At 40.3% G+C, this 11,632-nt stretch overlaps 1 protein-coding gene across 3 annotated transcripts in view; it reads right to left on the bottom strand.

Moving 5' to 3' along the window:
• POC1B (POC1 centriolar protein B) overlaps positions 1 to 10,042 on the bottom strand; it is a 33,601-nt gene extending 23,559 nt beyond the window's left edge. For 2 of the 3 annotated variants that reach the window (XM_044455783.1, XM_044455785.1), the window contains exons 1-6: positions 9,944 to 10,042; positions 8,373 to 8,457; positions 6,188 to 6,359; positions 5,265 to 5,444; positions 4,626 to 4,733; positions 2,399 to 2,514 (exon numbers count right to left, since the gene is read on the bottom strand). In XM_044455783.1, the coding sequence (XP_044311718.1) occupies positions 2,399 to 2,514; positions 4,626 to 4,733; positions 5,265 to 5,444; positions 6,188 to 6,359; positions 8,373 to 8,457; positions 9,944 to 9,961 (679 nt within the window). In that variant the 5' untranslated portion in view covers positions 9,962 to 10,042. The remainder of the gene's footprint in view (positions 1 to 2,398; positions 2,515 to 4,625; positions 4,734 to 5,264; positions 5,445 to 6,187; positions 6,360 to 8,372; positions 8,458 to 9,943) is intronic. The other variant, XM_044455784.1, reaches the window with a different exon arrangement.
• Positions 10,043 to 11,632: the final 1,590 nt, after the last annotated feature.

The following is an 11,632-nucleotide window of genomic DNA, read 5'->3' as shown; positions in this document are numbered from 1 at the left end:
ATGGAAGAAGAACATGTTTCATTTAGAACAACTAACTGGATATAATTTACAAAGAAAATAAAAATGCTGCCTTAGGTGAAAATTGTCTATAGAACTTTTGTAGCATGCTGAAAAATCAACTTATCCAACAACGAAGAGTGTGTATTTATGCATCGAATTTACGTGCATAAGGCCTTTCCCCCTTAATTAGAAACCTTGTTTTTAAAAGCTCAGTAAGATTCTTCATCCAAACATGCAACCTCATGAGGTCAGACAGCAACCTCTCCTGAGTCCCAGGCCCCACCCACGAGTTCCCTTAGTCATCTGAAGAGGGCTTAGATGATCCCAGGGACCTCTGTTGTGAGACATTTTGTTTATTCCTGATCTCTGCTGAAGTATTTAACAGAATCTGTTGTGAAGTTTAATGTGTGGTAAGTAGAATTTCCTGAACTGAAAGAGAGGATGAAGGAAGAGCAGTACCAGACAGCATAGAGTATAAGAGGCAAATCTTAAACTGCTATTATGTAAAGAAGCTTTAGGATGCAATTTCATATGTGACTCAAAAAAGTACTAGAATTCCCAGCATCCCCTAGCCATGGTTTTTTTCTTCTGTTTAAGCATGTGGAGGATTGTGCCCATAAATCATGTGAACAAGGAAAGTTAAAATCTTACTTGTTTGGATAAGGATCTTCAGCTGAGGCAATGAGTTGGATTTTTCCTCTCAGAGGCAGATTTTAAGTCTCTCTCGGGGAAAAAAAAACACAACCAGCCAGCTTAGCTGAAAAGTCCTTAAGCAGTACAGTGATTTCTTTTGTCACTAGAGGGTATTATGAAACTTGTCTCTGAGGAGCATTCATTTTCATTAGATCCTGTCTGTAATTATTTTGCTGTCTGCTTTGTGCTATTACAAAGAAAAATACATAGTTACTTTGGAAAATGTCAGTTTGCAAATGAGTAGATAAATTTTTCGTTCTATTTTGTCTTCTCCTTAAAATGTCACTGTGTCACCATCACCACAACCACAACAATAAAATAGCAACATCAAACATTCTTGTTTTAGAAAAAAAGATAAGAAAGGAAGTTTGTACTTTGTTAAAAATGTACTATGCTCTGAACCAATGAAAAGCAGAGGTTTCAATGCGAGGTGCTGCAGTGGCAGATTGCTGCCAAAATGCCTTGCACATCACATTGAATGTTCATAAGACTTGCACGCGCCTGCTACAGAGCAGTAAGATTGTACCCTTGATGTGATATTAACCATGAAACAAGGAGATAAAAATAAATTACATTTAAAATCAAAATACTCTTTTGTTTAAGCTTTTTACCGAACAGCCTAGGAATGTAACTTAGAAAAGTATTATTTCCTAATGGAATGAGTTATCCGAGAAGTTAAAAAGATCTTCCAAGGTCTCACTGAATTTAGTAAAACTGTTTCTCATGAAATACTTTCTATAGATCCCAGTTTTCAACATATGTGCTAAAATGCCATGGAATTTAAAAATCAAGAGGCTTTCAGTTTGGACATAAAGTTAACAAGCAATATATGGAGGCCCAGAGAACATGCTATGCAGCATGTGTGAATCACAAAGCTAAGCAAAAGTTGGTTGTGCACCCAGGACCACAGAAATGAAAGTGAAGAAAGTTGTCCAGTCATGATTTCCTTGGAAGGTATGTATTTATCAGCAAAATGCAACATGATGGCTAACTTTAGCACATGTTTTTCTTCTGTCCTTCCACACAAAAACTAAGAATCCATGAATTCGTTTAATCTACTGCCCTCTCTGGTCTGGCAAGTGCAAAAACTGACAATACTTCCTAAATTTGAATTTAGAGCACAAGGTGAAAAGTCTGAAGGTGCTATGAACTTTCCCAAAGTCTAGTGCAATACTCAGACACTTCCACTTGTCTCTCTTTTCTAAAAGTTGAATAAATGTTAAATAGCTCATACTGATTGGAGTACCAATAAAATATTTTCTATTACTTAGGTTAAAAAGAACAACATAAATAGCATGTAAGCAAACAGTCTTTAAAAAGACAGCCAATAACATTTAATGAATTAGTTAGCATATGGCAAATATAGTGACGTCTAAGTAGACAGTAGTATTAATAGTATTTAAAAATACTATTGCTAATATTTGGGAAACATCTATGTAGTGCCTTCAAATGTTCTAAATGACTTACCTGCAATAGCTCTATAATAATTAGGCTAAGTCTGTAATGTAGACCTGTTTTAATTTTTCCATATTAAAGGTGGGAAAAGCAGGACCAAATATGAAAAAAAATGGTTTGCTTAGTGGTGCTGGTGGAGTTGCTGCTACTAGAAGCCTAGTAGACCTTAGCTACTAAGGTCATTACCAACTCTTGGACAAGTTATGAAAAAGGGAGCAATTTAGTCAATCTGAGTTGTGTTGACATTTACCTTGGTGATGCTGCAATAATTTGTTTATTCGAATATCCCAGATCTTCACTGTGTGATCAGAACCTGCACAAGCTATGCATGTACCATCATGACTGAAGTCCACATAGTTTGCAAATCTACAGGGAAGAATTAGAAATAAGAATTTGTTACTGTTAAATAAACTATCTCATCTCCGTGGTTTGATTAATTGGACTAGGTTTTCTTAATGTGATTACTTTCCATCTCTTCCTTGGGGTTCAGGTCCAGCTACAATTTCATCCTCTCCTTACAATAACGCTCTCACATAGTTCCAGCTATATTACAGAGCTCCATTTGAACCAGGGTCCCCACTCGACAAAAATGCAATACTCTCCCTACTTGCAATCAAGCAGGTTGAGGGTAGAAAATATTGCATCATTACTATCAAAAGAAGGCTATCAACCTGTGGTCCCACTCATACTGATTCAGGGATAGCAATAAATTGCCCTTGTAGAGATTTCTCCTGATATTCACTCTTATACATTTCTATGTACTAGAATTAGTCTTCTCCAATTTGGGTCTGTCTAGAAGTGGACTATAACTCCCATCATCCCTCACCACTGGCCAAGGCAGAGGGAAACTGAAAGCCAAAAAACCCAGAGTGAGTCAGGCTGGGGAAGGCTGTACTAGAACAGCCTTTCTCAGATTGGCACCCTCTAGACACATGGGGTTTCCATTTCTATTAATTCCAGTCAGCATAGCCAACGGTCAGGGATTATGGAAGTTTCAGTTCAAAACTCCTGAAGGAACCATGCTGGCTAGGGATTAGGGTAACTGCATTCTTACACAGCTGGAGGATGCCAGGTTGAGTAAAGACTGCACCAGAGTTTCCCGAACAGAAGATGAGGAGGTGTAATGTTACAACTCTCTCCTTTTCATTAGAAGAACAGCTAAAACAGTGTAGAGTTGTGGGTGGGATGATAGCATCCCACCCACAAAGACACAGCACACTTGCACTAAATCCTAAGCACTTCATATCCCCATCAATGGTAGAACTTGACACCATCTCCAGACCTGCCAATGCAAATTTCTTTTGCTTTCAAAGGAAAACAATTTGAAGAAATAGTTGGCACTGCTGCCCAGGTCACTGCAGCAAGCATAATTAAAGGTTAAGTCAACAATACCATTTGTGTTAACTCTGAACAAGAAGGGAGCATTATGCACAGAGCTTGCCTTAACAAAACTCATGGAAATTTGAGCACGTTGCCTAGATCCTGAACTGAATCTCTCCTTGGGACTCCTGACACAGACACCCAACAGACATGCCCGCTCCACTCTTCAACCTCCTCCCCCAAAATAGTAGCACCATGCATGAATGTGGAAGACAACACCACCTGCAGATAAGATCTTGGCTGGCAAAGGCTAGGCGCTCCTGCTCACCAAACATTCATGAGCAATTATGCTTTGCAGAATCACAATCTGGACAAGTACAGCAAAAAAACCTGTCATCAGTACAAACAAAATTCCACAGAAACTCCAAGGAGAAAGTATATCTACAGTCACTACAGCCTCCCCACTTTCCCACTGGGGAAGAGAAGTGAGGCACAAGTTCTGCCCAAGCACTAAGGCAGCATCATACCGTCTTCTCCTTCTTAAACAGTATTACATTTATAGGGATGTTCCAGCTGCTTTACATTGCTCTGTGCTCTCTATAGTCTTTCTTGCTCTCCCACAGGAACAGGATCCATCCCACATTGTTTCAGGAAGGCCTGGAGTAAAGCTCCCTCCATTACCAGCAGCTATGATCAAGATGTTCCTGGCTGTTCTTCCATGGGGAGATCTAACAGGATCACCAAAGTAAATTATTTATTTTCACCAAGCATGTAGAACTGCTGGGCAAGCCAAGTATAACCATGAAATAAAATGGGAAAAAACAACAAAGCTAAAAGCATCATTGCATCTAATAGACTTAGCGCCATATACTTTGGGGATTCTAACAGACACATTTCAATAGATTCAATTTCCTTGCACTGTATTATTTTATTGCAAGAAGAAGAAAATGACTGCCTTAAATTCAGAGAAAGAGTGGAAATGAATTCTAGCAACCACAAAATAGAATAATCTGCAACTTAACTCAGACAGTGGTAAAAGACCTCCACAATGAATCATATGTTTCACCTCCGTTGATTACCTGTTGATATAACGATTCAAATACAGTTTTGAAATGGTTGCTAAAATGTTTTTCCCTTTTCTTATTAATTGTGCTTACCCATCATGGTCTATTATACTATCAATGCATATCTTGTTCCTCAAATCCCAGATTTTAACAGTTTTATCTTCACTGCATGATACTATTAATCTTCCATCTGGTGAGTATCTAAAAAGAAAATATATTAATTATATTTCTGTACCATCCAATAAACAGAGATCCAACAGTATATAAAATACAATAAAATGCAATATAAAGCACAACATAACACTTAAAATAACAAAATACAATATAAACTTTGAAACCAAATTTTAAAAGCTATACTAGATGTTTATAAAACCATTTGAACAATTAACATAATACTCCGCTTTGCTATAAAACTAATTAAATGCCCTGTCATAGAGGATATTCTTAACCTGGCACCAAAAAGATATTAAAGTTGGCACCAGGTGGGCCTCAGTAGGGAGCTTGTTCCATAACTGGCAGGCCACCACTGAAAAAGCCTTGTTGCCACCAACTGAGCCCCTCTCAATGGTGGCAATCAGAAGCAGGCCCCAGAACTTGATCATAGTTTTTGGCCAGACTGTGGTCGGATTAACATGTGAAGCAGTTTTAAAAGAAGAAAATACCTGCCAGATATGAAAACAAAAGAAACTATTGCATGTCAATATCTAGATGGTAAAACATACAGAAACTCACTTGGCACAGCGTACCCACTGTGTGTGCTGGGATAAAGTAAACAAAAGGCGTTGGCTGTATACACTCCACACTTTTACTGACTTATCATTGGATGCAGTAGCTAGGAACTGACCATCATGTGAAAAGTTCACACTGCGGACTGGTGCAGTATGACCTTTTAATGGTGTGGATTCACCATGACTGTAAATTAAAGAGAAAACAAAATCATATATATTATATATTTCTGCAACAGCATAAAGAGATTAAAATGTTACAATTAATCAATTTTCTCCTCAACTCTAGTTAAAACTTGATTTGTATTGACGAAGGGAAAGCCTTCATTGCTTCAGTACCTTGGCATGCCTCTGTGCAAATTCTGAGAACTTCGGCTCAAAATAACAGGTCTAGCTAGTTTTAGTTAGAAATCTGGCATGAAAAGGATAGCTACTACACCTTGATCCAGAAAGGAGTTAGAAAGTGAGAAGAGACATAGCCTAAGTTTTTTCCAAATTACCTTCTGCTCCTCTTTAGGCTGGCTTTCAATGACCAGCATATATGAGATCATAAAGAATAACTATTTGCACTATTAGTTGATTGGAACAGATTCTATAATCCCAATGTTATTTTTGTACCACTGTATGCCATTCCAATCCCTGTTTATAGCAAGATGCAGCAAGTCACATTTTCAAGCACCTTAATGTTTGACGCACACAAACACACCTGTGACACGCATTGAGGAAAGTATCCTTTGTGCCAAACACTCTGCTCAGCACAGGTAAATTCTTCAGAAGAAGAACAAAGGAAAAAACCATTTCTATTGATACCTCCTCACTAGAAAAGATTAGAAGGAGTACTAAAAAGCCCCAAGTTCAACATAATTCCAACACCAGCACTGCTCACTCACTCAAATAAATAGGAAATCTTTAATTTTAATTAGTACTTACATACAGGGAATCCATAGCCTGGCTGTCCAGTCTTGAGAAGCAGATGCCAGCAGGTGCCCATCTGGTGAGAACTGTATGCTAGTTACACCTTCTAAATGACCCACAAATCTGAAGGCTTTGGCATTTGGCTTCAAATTCCAAATCATAAGAAATTTATCCAAAGAAGAGGTGGCTGACAAGAAATAATGAGGCTATAAGAATCCACAAATAAAAGTACTGTTTCCATCTTTTACAATGCATCATTTTATTCTAACATAAAGGTCAAAAGTCTCCATTATTTTATGACCAATTTCATGAGCTAATGTAGAAATAAGACACAGAACCAGTTTAGATGGCACAACAACCCAGGATTTCTTGAAACCCTGGGCTGTGAATAAAGTGGGAATGAGTGAGCATGCTGGTATAACAATGTACTATTTCTCCTCCAACAATCCAGAAATCTCTCTTCACACTTCATGCTAAGGGACAGAGGGATTCCTTATACTCAGTGAGAATGAATGGGCAAAAGGAACCAATACAGAGGTATTTCCTGGGTTAAAGATAAGTTCCATTCCTGAGAATGTCCTTAAGTTGAATTTGCATAAAATTCAGATCACACGAGTAAGTCAAATGTTTGTCTTAGTATATGTATACATTTTATATTTCTATGCATATAAAACACTTAAAAATCACTTCCATACTTGCTAAAATATCTTTAACACAATACAACATTGTAATAATATTAATAGTAATACATAACTAAAGTAACTACAGGTATTAAAGACAGAGAGAAAGAGAATCTGAATGTACAGTATGTGTGTATGGATGTATACAGTACTGAAAAAAATAATGTAACTTGCCTCTAATGCATGGCTTAATGTATGTTTGAGCTTCACTGTCTGTCCATCTTTAATTTTAATGTAAATTCAATAGAAAATAATTTAGAACTTTAAAAATGACATAACCAGTTCCTCATTATCTTCCAAAGCTCTCTGATAATGAGCTGCTAGAGTAATATAGTCCAGAACCTGCTTATTATATCCAAAACTTTAATTCATGGCAAATTGGCTAAGCATTTGTTGAGCTTCCTGTTCTAGTTCCTGATGGAGCACAAGGTGTATATGGAAGAGGGAGCAAAGGTGTTGAAGAGCTTGTTGGAGAAGCTAAAAACATTTGGCCTGAGGAAATGAATTCCCATGACTATCTCTAGGGAACTATGTGGCCAGTGAGAGACACCCCACAGCATTCCCAGACTGCAAATAAGCAATCTATCCTTCATTCTGGATACTACTAGGTGGTGGTAAAGTATACTTCATTTGCTGCTGCCCAGGTACATTCCCACAGTAATTAGAGGGAATAAAGCACTTTCATTCCTATGATTGATTTTATACTGACTATAGTTAGTTGTTTTTTGGTTTCAGAAGACAGACAAATATAAATACACTACAGAATATATTTTTAACTACATGAATCTCTAGTGCCTCCAGAAACACATAAAAAGATGGATTTCTACATGATATGCTAGAGTCTCTTGTCACAAACACACAAGCTCTCTCTCAGTAGTCATTCACACAAAATCACATGCAAAAAACACTGTCTTCTGACTCTTCCGCAAGTTGTCTCATCCCTAAAATATCTAGTTCTCTAGTTCTGTTCATCATACCAGTCAGACCAAAAATAAAATACAGTCTATGATTTCCTATAAACCTATGCACTCTGTTCTGTCCTTCGATAAGAAAAAAAGACCATGGAAACAAACTGGATTCATATTACAAAAATCAAAATACATAAAGTACAATCACATTATCTGTGAAATAATCAAACATCCACCAAAGGGAAGTGTTACCCTCCTACCTCAACTACACTGGATCTGTAGCCTATTCTACTATGAGGTAGAATGAACAAATGAAGCCATATTCTAACTTTCTAACTGCAGAACATATTTTGCTTTGACAAAAGGGATGTGATTATGCTAAAATAATCTTCAACTCTAAAGCTGAACTCAGAGACAATTAAGAGAACAAAAGTAACTCAGGGCAGCATCCTGAGCCTTCCTGCCTCAGCTTTGCACATTTCCTCCTAGCAAAAGCTCAATAAATAACATTTGTGACAGAAAAACAGCTGAAGGTTTTGTTTTTTTCTCAATGGCAATACCAACCAGAGACCATACAAATCCTTTGCTCATATACACTTCAAAAAGACTTACCAAGCGCTTTAGTAGTTGGACTGAAGTCAACACAAGTGACCACATCTTTATGACCTTTAAAATGACGTACCAGGATAGGATCTTCCTAGCAGAAAAAATGCAGATTACTGTTTTGAAACTTTATTTTAAAGTTACATAATATGATACAGCAATACATTAACAGAATCAATAATGCCACATTTTATGAAATGCCACAATAAATCTTATAGATCTTAAAGAACCACAAGACTCATTCAGCCTCACAGAGTAAAGCATTTTTACTGCTTGTTATATAAATTGCTAATCTAGGAGGGTCCACAATATTTGCTCTGCCATATATGCAAGCTGAACCAAAACTCTTTTGAGCAAAATATTCTCTCATTAGGGTGCAATCTTAAAGCTTTGCTAGCTTATCTGGCAGCAAATCACATACAATTTGATGGACCTTATTAAACTCAGTGATTAGACACTGCACTTCGGCAGAACAACCCTAGATCCCCTAGAGAACACCAAGGGAACATAAGCTTGTTTATATTCCCAGCACTAAGGCTGGAGACACCACTTTGAAAATGGAGTGGGCATCTGGGCTAAATGGTCTGCCTCAATATAAGGTAGTTTCCTACACTTCCTCCAAAATAAGCACGTTTGCTTATTTGTTTTACCACCATAATGCTGTGTCAACTAACTTGGAAGTCACGCTAAAATCCAGGGAGCCTACTTCTGAGCAATCAAGTATATGATTGTAGTGTAGGCTCAAATACCCTGGTTTCATAATACCTTCTATTTAAATATTACAAAGGTTTCGGCAAGCTTTGGAATTCTCCAAATATCAGGGTGGATATTAAGCCGCCCCGAGGCTTCGGCGAATGGGGCAGCCTAGAAATTTTCTAAATAAATAAAATAAAACTATTAAACAAAACATGCCTCTAGTTTCAATAGCATTACATAAACCACTACAACAAGGTTCATCTAAAATGCAACATAGACAGACTTAAAGCAAATGATAGAGGGGGAAGCACTGGGAAAAAGTCGTTCATGGTACTGTTGCCCCAAAGCCTGCAGTTGTACAAGCATCCAGTTGCTATAAACTCCGAAGCCTAATGCCTGTAACAAACCTGTCCTGCACCTAGTGAGGTCAGCCAATCCCATTTGCATCGCTCTTCGTGCACTTCCTGTAGTTAAGACAGCTACAAAGTGTAGCCCATTCTTCTCCATCTCGGCCATGTTGTAATCCAAAGCACGCCAGGTTGGCGATGGCTACCGGACCTAGAAGCTCGCTCCCCCTTTTTGGGCGGTTTGCTTGGGCCTAGCAAGGTTACAATGATCAACTCCCGGGAAGGCTCCGAATAACTGCCCAATTAATCGTACATGCGTCGCCTGTGGACTCAAAAGCAAGAAGCCTCACAGGGCGTTTTCCACGTTCGCAGGACGGCGGCCTCGGGCCTTCCTCCAGTGTTATGTGGACGCTTAGGCAGTCGCACGAACCAGCGACGACGAGAAAGGCGCGCGACAGAACCCCGGGTGGCCCCGCCACCGGCACAGGCCCCCCACGCGTCGCTCTCGGGGGACTCCCTCGCCCGCCCTGCGCCTACCAGAACTGCCGCCGCCATGGGGATCCCGGGCAAAGACAGCGGGAAATTCTTGTCACTCCGCCGGCTTCCACGGCCCGGTCAAAAGCCCCGCGCTCCAGGCCATGTCAGTCACGCCCACACCTCGCCCCGGGCGCCGGGACAAACGGCTGTTGAGCGGCGCTTAGCCTGGCGGAGGCGGAGCAAACAAGACTGGCTCCGCCCAACTCTCATTCACGGACAGACTCAGCCAATGGCCTTCGAATCACCCGCAAGAAATTTCAGAGTGACGGAAGCTGGGGGTGTTGCCTAGCAACGGCGCAACTTCCTACTCTCCTGTCCGGGGCATTGGGCTGTGCATCGAGTCGAAACCCGGACGAAACGGCCCTTGGGCGGTCGTGTTTGAGGCGGAAAAGCCACCATAGCTCGAGGCAAAGGGGAGAGGTGAAAGCAGCTATCCCCCTGAATACCGCCCCATCCTTTTTATTCAGCCTTACTATAGTTGGAACGTTTTACTGCTGTAATACTTTTCATTATGTAAAGTTTTTACTGTTTTATAAATCGTACAGGGTCTTGAAGGCTTTTTTTTGGCAATAAGGGGTGAAGAAATGTTAGCAAGTAAATAAAATGACTGTGTTAGAATGCTTATGGCACCTTAAAGACAAAAACATTTATTCTTGTATCAGTTTCATATACACTGTCTATTTCTCCACATGCATGGGATGTTTGCCTCCTACCCCTTCATCATGCATCTGATGAAGGTGACTGGCCCATTATTTTCCATAATTAAGGTGCTAAGGCCTCTTTGTTGTCATAGCAAGTATTAAACCAGCATCTCATGCTGTTGGGCAGTCAGGGAGAATATAAATTTTCTGAACTTGCTGAGAAAGTTGATATTGTCTGTAATAGATTACTATCTGCAAGGACACCATCCAAGAAAAAAAAATTGATCTGGGCTGCCCATTTGTTTAGCTTCTAAACAGCAGATTTGGCTTGGTATAAGAATTGCTTTTAGGGTTCTTGTTATTCTTAAGTACACTTACATCCCTAACCTGAATACATAGAAACAGAGTGAGAAAGAAGGTACCTCCCGGCCATCTAGTCTGACCTCCGGCACCAGCCGGCTCCACTCACGACATGCCCACCATGTGGATGTCCAGCCTATCATTGAACACCCGCACCGATGGGGCCTCAACGACCTCTCACGGAAGCCCATTCCACACCCTCGGGGTCCTGACTGTCAGGAAGTGCTTCCTGGCATCCAAATGGAACCTTGGCTCCCTGAGCTTTGCTCCGTTGGAGCACGTCCTGCCTTCTCTGCAGGGGAGAACAGGTCTCTACCCATCTCCGTGTGACATCCCCTCACATACCTGTAGGTCGCCTACAATATCCCCTCTGAGTCTCTTCTCCTCCAGGCTGAAAAGACCCAGGTTCCTCAGTCTCGCCTCATACCCCATGCCCTGCAAACCGGCCACCAACCTTGTGGCCCTACCCTGCACTGATTCTAACCTGGCTATATCCTTTCTGTAATGAGGGGCCCAAAACTGAGCACAATACTCCAGTTGCGGGCGCACCAGAGTCGTGTAGAGTGGTAATACCTCTCTTGATCTAGAAGCCACACTTCTGGCTATGCAACCAAGGGTGGCGTTTGCCCTCTTGACCACCGCATCACACTGCTGACTCATGTTTAGCCTGCAGTCAACCAGCACCCCT

The sequence above is a fragment of the Varanus komodoensis genome, unplaced genomic scaffold (assembly GCF_004798865.1).
Source record: "Varanus komodoensis strain SLA01 unplaced genomic scaffold, ASM479886v1 scaffold8, whole genome shotgun sequence".
Classification (NCBI taxonomy): domain Eukaryota; kingdom Metazoa; phylum Chordata; class Lepidosauria; order Squamata; family Varanidae; genus Varanus; species Varanus komodoensis.
The sequence above is the reverse complement of the archived record's forward strand: the minus strand, read 5'-3'. Positions and strand labels throughout refer to the sequence as shown.